Here is a 13,000-nt window from a genome sequence, read left to right as displayed (position 1 = left end):
TCTGATCTTCCCCATTCACTTCCTTAAATCCCATTAAATCCTTAACTTTTCCCAGTTCCAACATAAGGCCATTAATCCAAAGTGTGAACTCTAGTTTCTCTCTCCACAGATGCTTTAAAGTTTATTTATTAGTCACAAATAAGGCTTATATTAACACTGCAATGAAGTCACTGTGAAATTCCCCTAGTCGCCACACTCCTGCGCCTGTTTGGGTCAATGCACCTAACCAGCAAGTCTTTCAGACTGTGGGAGGAAATTGGAGCACTCAGAAGAAGCACACGTAGACACGGGGTGAAGGTGCAGACTCTGCACGGACAGTGACACAAGCCGGGAATTGAACCTGGGTCCCTGGTGCTGTGAGGCAGCAGCACTAACCATTGTGTCACTGTGCTGTCCCCACCAGGCTGGCTGAGTGTTAAAATGTCCAACATCCAGCAACTGCAGTATTTTTTTCAATGCAAATTTCTGAGGAGAAATTGGAGTTCCAAACAAACCATCAGCAGCCAGCACTATTTCTGTACTAAGTTTTGACGTGCAAATAGTTATCTTCATGAATGTATGTGTTCCTAGGCCCTGATGTTTACAGGGAATTAGGATGAGTGTGCAGTAGCATGGACCAAATCCAGCAAGACTGAGGGTTTCATCAGATTTAGGGGTAATTATTCTTTTACTGTTTAATTTCTCATCCAACAATTGCTATGCTGCTGAGTTGGAGGTCACAGCCAAGGATCCTCGTAGGGACAGTCCCTGGTAGTTGAGGGAGGGAGTGAGCAATCGGACCCCGGTAGGGAAGAGAGGAGCTGTAATTGGGAGGGAGAGAGCATGAGGGATTGGGGCTGATGGGGGTGGGGAGAAAGGGAAAGAAAATGGCAATTGACAACCACCAGTTGGGACTGTAGGAGGGAGCTCGGTGACCATGGCAGCAGAAAGAGAGGAGCAACAATTGACGAAGAGAGAGGCCAAAGGTTTGCCTGGAGGGGTCAATTCTGCTCTTCTTGGTCCACAAGGAGTGCTGTAAAAGGCATGTACCTTCTTCAGGCAACTTCCGTCTCCCTTTTACTGCCTGATAACTTGGGCTGTGAGTAAACTGGGGTCTAATGTAAAACCGAGAGAAAATGCTGAAAAATCTCAGCAGGCCTGGCAGCATCTGTAAGGAAAGAAAAGAGTTGACGTTTTGAGTCCAATTGACCCTTTGTCAAAGCTCAAGTTTTTCTCTCCTTACAGATGGGTGGCACAGTAGCACAGTGGTTAGCACTGCTGCTTCACAGCGCCAGGGACCTGGGTTCGATTCCTGACTTGGGCCACTGTCTGCGTGGAGTTTGCATGTTCTCCTCTGGGTGCTCCAGTTTCCTCCCACAGTCCAAAGATGTGAGGGTTGATTTGAACATGCTTAAAAAAAAAATTGCCCTTCGTGTCCTGAGATGTGTAGGTTAGAGAGATCAGTGGGTAAATATGTAGGGATAGGGCCTGGGTGGGATTGTGGTCGATGCAGACTCAATGGGCCGAATGGCCTCTTTCCGTACTGTAGGGTTTCTATGATTCTATGCTGCCAGACCTGCTGAGATTTTCCAGCATTTTCCCTTTTCATTTCAGATTCCAGCATCCACAGTAATTTGCTCTTATCCATATTATCTGAGGTCTAATGTGATCTCATGAAAGATCAATTTAGTCTGAAATAATGGCCTGGATCATCCAAGCAAGGGCAAATCTGCGTATGTTGTAACTGGGTGTGAAAATTTTCCCAACCTGACACTACTGCACATTTCTTCTGAGATTGTCCAGTCCCCAAAATGCAGAACTGCATCGGGCCGTTGTGGAGTCATGGGAACAGAGGATGAACCCCATTTAATATCACTGGCAGCTATATTCTGTAAAGTTCAGTGCTTTAATGAATGTTAGTGAATGATAGGTAGGAGATGAGTGGGTAGTTGACTGGCAGGTTGGGTTGGAGCTAGTTCGTTCAGGTCGGAGGGTAGTTAGATCAGGAGATAGTTGGGTCAGTACAGGGCTGGTCATGTCACATCAGGAGCATTAGTTGAGTCCAGCAAGGGGATTCTTGGTTTGGTTTGCAGGGTAGTCAGGTAGGGTAGGTTGTTGAGTCAGATTGCGGGAGGATGGGTGGGAGCTTGGCATATTGTAATTGGGTTCACATCAGGGGTGGGTAGGTTAGTTTCACCTGATTGGGGTATCATAGGGTCTGGTCAGGGTTCTTAGCCAGGTAGTCAAGGAGGTGATTTGGGTGTCATTGTCCAGGTATTTAACTCTAACATTTCCTCGTAACTATCAAGGTAAGTTTTCTGGACCTGCCAAAGTGATCAACTCTAAGCTAAAGACTTGCTTGCAAGTTCCCAGGCAGCAGGGGAATTGCCCATCAGAAGTTTAGACTTCCTGGTCAATTTCTATGTAAGTCCTGCAGGGGGCTGACAATATCTTCCATTGTTCATCTAGGCTCCAGAGACCAGAATATTTGGGCCATTTACGCTGTCTCTCTGTAGATGTTGCCTGACCTGCTGAATAATTTCCAGCATTTTTAAAATTTAATTTTCAAGTTTCGAGCATCCACATTATTTTGCTTTTGTTTCATAAGCAGCCTGGAAAGATCTAATGTTTGTAGTTAAGTAGCTTCCTCTACAATTGTATTCATGAAGCATTTGAAATTTTAAGAAGAGAATTTTCTGCAGTAAATTTGCCTTAAATGTAATCATGTTGATGGTAAAAATTATCAAAAGAATGCAATCCCTTAAAGACAAAGCTTCAGATTGTGCAAAAGTTGAGAAAATGCTTTTAAAAGTGTATCCGTGTTATTTGACTAAAGGGCAGTCTGTGCTTCTTGCAGAGTGTAGATGATTCCCAGACCAAAAATAAATATGGATCTAAATTACAACAACAGTGCTTGGACAGCTCACTGATACCTGGAAACTTGAATAACGGCACTGCGAATGAAGATGATGCGGAAGTTGAAAATGAATTTCAAAATCCAAGATTGAAGTCTCCTTCTCGAAGGGATAGCTATAGTGACAGCTCAGATTGTGATGATGTTGATGAGCATTCCAGGTTGAAAGATGATGCGAGTCACAACAAAGCAATTGCCGTTTGCCAAATATTCGGAGGTTCAATATCTTTCTCTGGCAACCAGTATGAAAGGCCTTGCAGCCAGGAAGAAACCATCCAAAATGTTTACTTTTCTCCACAAAATTCTTCTAAACATGAGCTAATCAACAGGTTTGTTTATTAACGTTGAATTCACCATTTATTCCCTCCCAACATTCTTTCATGTTTTAAATCATCAGTGTATATGATCAAATGAAAAGCATCATTAAGATTTCTGCGATATAAAGATTAAAATTCCATGCAAGAATAAAAATAACAACTTCAATTTATGTAACACATTTAATGTGGTAAAAGCCCCATACGTTTCACAAGAACATGATCAAAGAAAAATTCATAGCCAAATTTCTCTGATATTAGGATAGGTAACCAAATACTTGGTCAAAAAGTTAGTTTTTAAGGTGCACCCTAAAGAAGAAAAGAGAAATAGAAAGGAGTTTAGGTAGACAATACCAGAACTTAGGGTCTCCACTGGTGGAGCTCTTAAAATCAGGGATACTTAAAAAGCCAAAATTAGAGAATCATTTTTTGTTTCTTTCATTGGGTGTGACTCACTGACGAGACCAACATTTATTGTCGATCCCAGATTGCCCCTGAGAACCTGATATTGAGCCATCTTCTTTAACTGCTGTAGCTCATTAAGTGTAGGTACATCTACAGTACTGTTAGGAAGGGTGTTCTGTGCTTTTTGGCCCAGCGGCAGTGAAGAAACGGTGATGTTGGTCCAAATCAGCGTGATGTGTGACTTGATCCATCTAGATGGTATAGTCTATTGATTTTGGAAGATACTATTGATAGGAATGTGGCAAATAGTTGCAGTGAATCTATGTTTGGTGCACAGTGCTATCACTTTGCGCAGTGGTGGAGGGAGTGAATATTTAAAGGTGGTAGATGGGTAATCGAGTTGTCTTCTTTGTCCTGGATAGTGTTGAACTTCTTGAGTATTGTTGGAATTGCAACTACCCAAGCCAGTGGAGAGTATCCAGCAAATTTCTGATTTGTGGCTTGTGGATGGTGGACAGGCTTTGGGTGCAAGGAGGTGAATTACTCTACAAAGAATTCTTAGCCTTTGACATGTTCTTGGAGCCATAGAGTTTAAACAGTTCAAATTCTGGTCAATGGCAACCACACGCGTGTTGAAGATGGGGGATTCAGCAATGGTGGTGTTATGGAATGATGTGGATATGCTGGCGTTGGACTGGGATAAACACAGTAAAAAGTCTGACAACACCAGGTTCAAGTCCAACTGATTTACTTGGTAGTAAACTTGCAAGCTTTCGAGGTCAAGCTCTTCTTCAGGTGAATGGAGAGTTCTGGCCTCAGACAGAGCATATAAAGCACAGACAGTTTACAGATTACTGATTAGAATGCGAATCTTTACACCTAACCTGCTGCTCAAGTCCTAAAGTGGCCGACAATGTGAGTGGAAGGAGTACTGATCACAGGTTAAAGAGATGTGTATTGTCTCCAGACAGTACAGTAAGTGAGGTTTTCAGCCTCTGACCTTCGGGTAAGCATTCTCCAAGGCGGCCTTCACGACACACGACAGCACAGAGTGGCTGAGCAGAGACTGATAGCCAAGTTCCGCACATGTGAGGACGGTCTCAACAGGGATCTTGGGTTCATGTTGCACTATCTGTAACCCCCGTGACTTGCCTAGGTTTGCAAAACGTCACTTACTGTACTGTCTGGAGACAATACTCATCTCTTTAACCTGTGATCAGTACTCCTTCCACTCACATTGTCGGCCACTTTAGGACTTGAACAGCAGGTTACGTGTAAAGATTCGCATTCTAATCAGTAATCTGTAAACTGTCTGCGCTTTATATGCTCTGTCTAAGGCCAGAACTCTCCATTCACCTGAAGAAGAGCTTGACCTCAAAAGCTTGTGAGTTCACTATCAAATAAATCGGTTGGACTTAAACCTGGTGTGGTCAGACTTTTTATGGTGTTATGGAATGTCAGAGAGAAATAGTTAGAATCTGTCTCATTGCAGATCGGCATTGCCTGGCTCTAGTGTGGCTTGGCTATTATTTGCCACTCATCAACCCAAGCTTGAATGTTGTCAGTGGTCTCATAATTTGATTTGATTTATTATTGACACATGTATTAGTATACAATGAAAAGTATTGTTTCTTGCACGCTATGCAGACAAAGCATACCTTCATAGAAAAGGAAACGAGAGTGCAGAATGTAGTGTTACAGTCGTAGCTGGGAGAGAGAAAGATGTGGAGAAAGATTAACTTAATGCGAGGTAGGTCCATTCAAAGGTCTGATGGCAGCAGTTCTTGAGTCAGTTAGTACGTGACCTCGGACTTTTGTACCTTTTCCCCAAAAGGAGAAAGTGGAAGGGATAATGTCCAGTCTGCATGGGGTCCTTAATTATGCTGGCTGCTTTGCCATGGCAGTGGGAAGTGTAGACAGAGTCAATGCATGGGAGGCTGGTTTACAAAATGGATTGGGCTATATTCATGACTTTTTATAGTTTCTTGCAGTCTTGGGCAGAGCAGGAACTATACCAAGCTGTAATACAACCAGAAAGAATGCTTTCTATGGCGCATCTGTAAAAATTTGAGAGTCATAGCTGACATGCCAAATTTCAATAGTCTTTTGAGAAAGTAGATGGGCTTTCTTAATTATGGTGTCAGCATGGGGTTACCAGGACAGGTTGGTGATCTGGAAACGTCAAAGCTTGAAGCTTTCGACCATTTCTACTTCATCCATGTGGATGTAGACAGGGGCATGTTTTTCACTATGCTTCCTGAAGTTGATTACAGTCTCTTTTGTTTTGTTGACAATTGAGGTAGAGATTATTGTTGCCGCACCAGTTCACCAGATTCTCTGTCTCATTCCTGTACTCTGCCTCATCATTGTTTGAGATTCAACCTGCTACAGTGGTGTTGTCAGCAAACTTGACTATTGAGTTGGAGGGGAATTTGGCCACGCAATCATAGATGTATAAGAAGTATATAGAGGAGTTAAGAACATAGCCTTGTGGGCACCAGTACCGAGGATGATCATGGAGGTGTTGTTGCCTATCCTTACAGAATGTGGTCTGTGGATTAGGAAGTTCAGGATCCAGTTGCAGAAGGAGGAGCTGAGGCCCAGGCCATGGAGTTTGGAAATAAGTTTCGTTGGAATAATGGTGTTGAAGGCTGAGCCGTTGTCAACAAATAGGAGTCTGACATAGGTGTCTTTGTTATCCAGGTGTTCCACGATTGAGTGCAGGGCCAGGGAGATGCATCTGCTGTGGATCTATTTTGATGGTAGGCAAACTGTAGTGGATGCAGGTATGCATGAATCACGGCATGAATCAATTCCAGCTTCCCAGGAGGCTGGAATTGATTCATGCCATGACTAATCTTTCGAAGCACTTCATAATGATGGATGTCAGAGCCACCAGATGATAGTCATTAAGGCATGCTGCTTGGCTTTTCTTTGGTGCTGGAATGATAGTCGCCATCTTGAAGCAGATAGGGAACTCAGATTGTTGTAAATGGATATTGAAGATGTCTGCGAATACCACAGCCAGCTGATACGCGCAGGATCTGAGTGCTCATCCGGATGCCCCATCCAGGACAGTCGCTTTCCAAGGGCTGACCTTTGAGAAGGCTGCTTTGATGTTGGCAGTAGTGACATCATACATGTTAATCTGAGGCTGCTTCTTGTCTTCAGGACTTATCTAGACAATTTTCCACACTCTTGGGTGAATGCCAGCATTGTAGCTGTCCTGAAGCAGCTTGGATATGCACGCAGCTAACTCTGGAGCACAAGCCTTCAGTACTATTGCTGGAATGTTGTCAGAGCCAATAGCTTTTGCACATTCCAGATCCTTAGCTGTTTCTTTATTTCACATGTAGTAAATCAAATTGGCTGAAAATTGGCATCTGTGATGCTGGAGATGTTGGGAGGAGGCCAAGATGGATTATTCTCTTGGCATTTCTGGCAGACAGTATTCACAAATTCAGCCTTGCTGAATTTTGCACTGATTTCTGGTTCCTCCATTATTGAGTTGCACCAGTTTGAGTTTGCCATCTCATACCACCCATGCTCATACCTCTTCTATGTAGCATTGCAAGCTGTGTCAAGTTCTTTTGAGCTTTTGCTAGGACACCTCACCTATAAGGGTTGGACCTACATACAATTAATATCTTTGATAACTTTGCAACCAGCATAGTGATGAATGCTTTTCACTTAATTTGTTTTGGATTGAACCCTCAGCCCTGATATAGGGAAAGGAGTCTGGAAATTTTTCCTAATCCTTTGTCATAATTTTAACAAGAGACTTAGAGTGCTCCATGAAGAGGAATAAACAATCATCTCCAGGCATTTCTCTCTAAGTAGGAACGTGAGAGTACCCTCATTGAATTTCAGCGCAGAAGGCTTTAACCATCTGCTTCATCCTGCCTGTCTGTGTTGTATAAGATCTTTGATTTGTATGAAGGCTCCCTGGTTTGTTAATGATTTAAGTGTGAAACCAATTCCACCTTGTTCTTTTCTTCAGCCTCATTTCATTTAAACTAAAAACAAGCCTAACCTATACAAAATGCAACTTTACAGTTTTGCTTTTCTCTCCGTGGGCAATTGTAGGCCCAATCACCAGCCAAATCTGTGTGTAAATTGAGATGAATGATCAAATAATATGTTTTTGGTGATGGTAATGATTCTGCTGAAGGAACATTAAACCAGAGAACTGAGAGAACTCTAATAGCTGAGATCGTTTATATCCACCACAATGAATGGATGAATAGAAACTCTATAGTGTGGAAGGAGGCCATTCAGCCCATCAAGTCTGCACCGACAACAATCCCACCTAGGCCCTATCCCGTAACCCCACATATTTACCCCGCTAATCCTTCTAACCTACTCATCCCAGGAGACTTGAGGGGCAATTTAGCACAGACAATGCATTTAACCTGCACATCTTTGGACTGTGGGAGGAAACCGGAGCACCCGGAGGAAACCCATGCAGGCACGGGGAGAATGTGCAAACTCCACACGGACGATGACCCAAGCCAGGAATCGATCCCAAGCCCTTGGAGCTGTGAGGCAGCAATGCTAACTGCTGTGCCATCTCAATTAAAAGTTGGCAGCTTCGGCAATGCAACATTCCCTCTCTACTTCACCAACGTTTAAGCTTGGAATATGTGCCTGGATCTTAAAGCAGGGATTGAGCTAAAACCTTCCAATTCAAGGATCTTTCAGATGAGATCATTAACAAAGGTCTCATCTGCCATCCCAGATAGACGTAAAAAACTGTATAGTGGCATCTTAAGAAACGCAAGGAAGTTCTGTCAGTGACCTCGCCAACTGATACCAGTCAACCTATATCACTGAATCAGAGTACCTCATTGCTATTTGAGGAGTCTTTGTATGAGTTGGCTGCTGTTTTTTTTCTACATTACCATAGTGAAAGCCGTGAGTCATACTTAATTAGAGAACTTTGGGGCATTCTAAGGATTGTCGAAGGTGCTGTGTAAATGGAAAATCCTTTTCTTTCAAATAAAAGGCAGTGCTGCTACAATAAGCCTACATAGAAGGTGATTAAAGAAGATGGTGATAAAGGAAGCAGAGTATATTCACCAACATGCAGATGCACATAATTCGGGCGCAGTTGGTATGTGAAAGGGAACATACAGAACACTAGGGTCACATGGAGCACTGGGGCTAGTTTTATTCTTTGATTTTCATTTTTGAGTTTGTTATTCATTAACAGAATGAAATTGTCAATTATTTTACTGCAATAACAGTAAAGGCATTATTTGGTGTTGGAAAGGATGTGAAATCAGATGATATAAACACTTGATGAGTTCATATTTCGATTACATAATTGGAAGGTTGAATTTCATGCTAATGTATTTAATGATCAAATTGGCTATAGGAATTTCTACATACTTGTCACTTCAAAATAAAAAATTGGTTTAATCTAAGCAATTCAAAAAAAACAAATCCTGATATGGAACGATGCACCTTTTATTGAAGAAAGTCATTTGTGCTTTAGATTATAAATATAGACTTCCCCTGTTTGTCTTTTTTATCCTGCTTATACTCTAGAACACCACCTTCACCAATGCTTCTGGATTTTGTGCCACAACAAGGCTTCAGACTTGAACCTGAGGTTCCCTCTCCCACGCCAGTGGATGAGAAGTTCATTAGTTCCAGTTCAAGATCTGAAATGGAATCTTCAGTGTCATCAGATAGAATAACCACTTCAGCACAATATCAGGACAGCAAGAACGTTGAAATTGAGGAAGAAGCTGAGTTACAGCCAGTAAATATGAATAATTTTTTGGCATTATAAACATTTGGAGTAATCACTACAAGGGATTAATTTGTGGTTAATTTATTAGTTACCATCTTGTTGTTTGAACAGAGAATGAAAACCTACTACACTTAAAATTTGCTTACTTGTTTAATTTCAGACCTTTTTGTGCAAAGCAGGTTGGTCTAGTGAGAATTCTTTTATATAATTCACAAGTAGATTTTTTTTTCCCTGTGTCAACGATGCTTGCTGTAAAATAATCAGCAATTTTCTTTGCCACAGGAAGCGGAAATGCATGTTACTTTGAAGAAATCAGAAAAGGGGAGTCTGGGATTCACTGTCACAAAAGGGGATGCTAACATTGGTTGCTACATACATGACATAATCCAGGACCCTGCAAAAAGTGATGGAAGACTAAGACCTGGTGATAGGTTGATAACGGTAAGCCCAATCAGAAAGAAGTAATTGCCCAAAATGTGTATTGACATAATAAGTCAGAAAGTAAAATACTGTGAATGCTGTAAACCTGAAATAAAACATAGACAATGCTGGAAATATTTAGCAGATCAGGAGTATCTGTGGAGTGAGAAACAGTTAATGTTTGAGGTTTGGATGTTTCATCAAAGTACAACGTAATATACTTTAACATGAAAACGCTTCACATGTGGTTACTTGTTGAAGTCAAAATTATAATCATGATTATCCCTTTTTGAATTGACTTGGATTCAGAAACTGCATACAAATCAGTAAAATTTGCACATTATATCAAAGGGGAGGGACAGGGGAATCAAAGGAAGTAGCATGGAAAGTAAAGAATGAGACTATATATGGATAAAACAATGCCAGATTAAATTTAATGCTGACGAGCATGTTATTACATCTAGAAGGAAGAAGTGGGAGATACATTTACTGCTTGAATGTTCTTGAAATAGCTCAGGAAATAAGTTGAAGATGATAGAGGAGACTTGATGGATTCAGTTCTCAATGGGCATCATCATTACAGAGCAGCAATCAACAAAGTCAATAGCCTAGTGAGTCATGGATGAACTAAGATGAGTCAGATGGACACCTAATCTGTAATTATCTTGAATCAAATGTAATGATCTAGTATAAAAGCAGAAAATGCTGAAAAAGTTCTCAGCAGATCTTGTAATATTTGTGGAGAGATTAACAAAAGTAATATTTCAAATCCACTATGGCTCTCCATTAGACATTGGAAATTTTGGACTTGAAACATTGGGTGGGATTTTCCGGCCGTGTGCACTCCAAGACCAGAATTTCCTGCCTGAGGTCAACTAACTTTTAAGTGGTGTGCCAAGTCTTTTGTCTCGCTCATAAAATTCCCACCATGGGCAGGACCAGAAAATCTCGCCCCTAAACTCTGGCTGGAATTTTCTGACCATTTTTGCTAGTGGAATCTTCTGCTCATAACATAACATAAGAACTTAAGAAATAGGAGCAGGAGTAGGCCATCTAGCCCTTCGAATGGCCAACCCTTACCGTAGGTTTCTAAGCAGCAGGGAGATGCATAAAATGGGAAACTCCATTGACAGCAGTGAGACCAGAAGATCCAGCTGCCAATGGTGGGCTGCCTTCGCCACAGCAAATCACATCGTAGGAGATGCTGGAAACAGACAGCGTCTGTTACTGCCTCCGCAAATGCTGCGAGACCTGTTGAGTTTTTCCAGCACTTTTTGTTTTTCATCCTTTGTGTTTTGCTTTTTGTTTTATGTAATTATCTTGTGCCCTGGTAAAACAAGTCTCAATGATTGCATTAAGTGACTAGTCTTTTATCTCTTGTCCCAGTTATTTATTTTCTCTGCTGTACAGAGACTGAACTAGCAGTGTTATGTTGTGACATGGATCCAAGTGTTAAATTGTATATTTTTCATGTAATTTGAAAAGATTGAAAAGCTTAAAGTTTATTTATTAGTGTCACAAGTAGCTTACATTAGTACTGCAATGAAGTTACTAGTTGCCACATTCCGGTGCCTGTGCGGGTACCATGAGGGAAAATTTAACATGGCCAATACATGTAACCAACAAATCTTTGAACTGTGGGAGGAAACTGGAGCACCCAGAGGAAACCCACGCAGACACAGGGAGAATGTGTGCAAACTCCACACAGACACTGACCCAAGCCGGGAATCGAATCTGGGTCGCTGGTGCTGTGGGGCAGCAGTGTCATCGTGCTGCCCCAACTATTTCGTCAGAACAAGTCTGTACTGGTAAAATGAAACAAAATGCTTCCTAAAAATAATGTCCAATGTCCAAATCCCATAACCAATATACAATAGAGTTCCTATACATGGTTAAAACCTGAATGATTTAGTGTTCATTCTTGGATACCCTATCTGTAAAGTGGCATTGTAGCTTCAATTATTTGGTCAGAGCAAGTCCATACTGGTAAAATGCAATAAAATACTTCCCAAAAGACACTAATAGACATTTTTTTACAGTTTTTAACGTGCTGTTGGTGTAAAGTATCTCTAAACTAATTACAATTTAACAATTCATAGGTACTATGTCTCATATTCTTCCTTGTATAACCAAAAGAATTAGATTGCAAATTTGGCTTCATATGAGCAAAATCTTTTAGACAAAACAAGTCCCAGCACAAACAGATATACTGTAAGCGTGCGAATGGGAGTTTAGTTGGATGACTCATTTGGCAGCTGTGTCTTGCATGATAACAGCTTTAGCTTTTTGCCGCTGCTTGTTGTAGGTGAATGGTTTTGACATCACCAGCATGAGCCATACAGAAGCCGTCGACTTTCTTCGATCTATTCCAGATACAGTCACTTTAGCAATTGGACGGATCCTGGAAATACCAGAGTTTCCAGTAATGCCACATATGCTCCCAGATATCGCAATGATGTGCCACGAGCATGAACTAGGTAAAGCTTTTCAAACAATTCTGCTTGTTGTGTTTGCAATAATAGATAAAGACTTGAACAGTGTATATTGTGACCAAATTTAACTAAGATACTCTCATTGTTACTAGGACTCTGCCCTTTCTGTCTCAACTGTAAATTGTTCCTGGAATTGAGGCTATCGTAGGGAATGTGTATAGCTACTTCCTCATGTATGCTGTTTTGCCATTTAGAATAGTGCCATAAACCTGACTGTCTTGAGTTAATACCGTTGATTAAGCATAGTATTTCTAAAAATGTGTTAAAATGTGATAAAATGACTAAACAAATTTTATTTACATGGAAGTGCACAACCTGTTATGAGAGTTTTGTTATAGGTTCGCCTGTTACAATCATGTTGGATCCAAAATAAAAACCAAGTTAAAGTATTTTTTATGTATTTATGGATCATTAAAATTAGGTTTTCTTGCTAATTTAATTCCTGTTATTTTGTTCAAAGTCTTTTTTTCTTGTCAAAACCAGGGGAAATTGAGCCCTTTATAAGCATAGGCAAAATCAGAGGCATTAGTGAAATGTCAGTTTCTATTTGACATACTGCGAAGAGTCAAAACAGGCAAGGAACTTGGCAAGACTTCATTTGTTCCCCTTGATTGGAGAGAGACTAAATGCTGTCTGTATTCAAAAAGAGCGGCAAGTCAGAATCAGGAAGTTATGGACTTAGTATTTTAACAGCAATTTGCTTGGAATATGGCAATAT

The 13,000-nt window shown here is 41.0% G+C and overlaps 1 protein-coding gene across 4 annotated transcripts in view; it reads left to right on the top strand.

Annotated features, from left to right (window-relative positions):
• ptpn13 (protein tyrosine phosphatase non-receptor type 13) overlaps positions 1–13,000 on the top strand; it is a 268,306-nt gene that overhangs the window by 214,378 nt on the left and 40,928 nt on the right. For all 4 annotated transcript variants that reach the window (XM_080191002.1, XM_080190993.1, XM_080190985.1 and 1 more), the window contains 4 exons: positions 2,837–3,222; positions 9,163–9,379; positions 9,653–9,811; positions 12,096–12,267. In XM_080191002.1, coding sequence (XP_080047128.1) covers positions 2,837–3,222; positions 9,163–9,379; positions 9,653–9,811; positions 12,096–12,267 — 934 coding nt within the window. The remainder of the gene's footprint in view (positions 1–2,836; positions 3,223–9,162; positions 9,380–9,652; positions 9,812–12,095; positions 12,268–13,000) is intronic.

Source organism: Carcharhinus amblyrhynchos, chromosome 1 (assembly GCF_965287045.1).
Source record: "Carcharhinus amblyrhynchos chromosome 1, sCarAmb.v2.hapA, whole genome shotgun sequence".
In the NCBI taxonomy this organism is placed as follows: Eukaryota; Metazoa; Chordata; class Chondrichthyes; order Carcharhiniformes; family Carcharhinidae; genus Carcharhinus; species Carcharhinus amblyrhynchos.
This window is presented reverse-complemented; position numbering and strand designations above follow the sequence as displayed.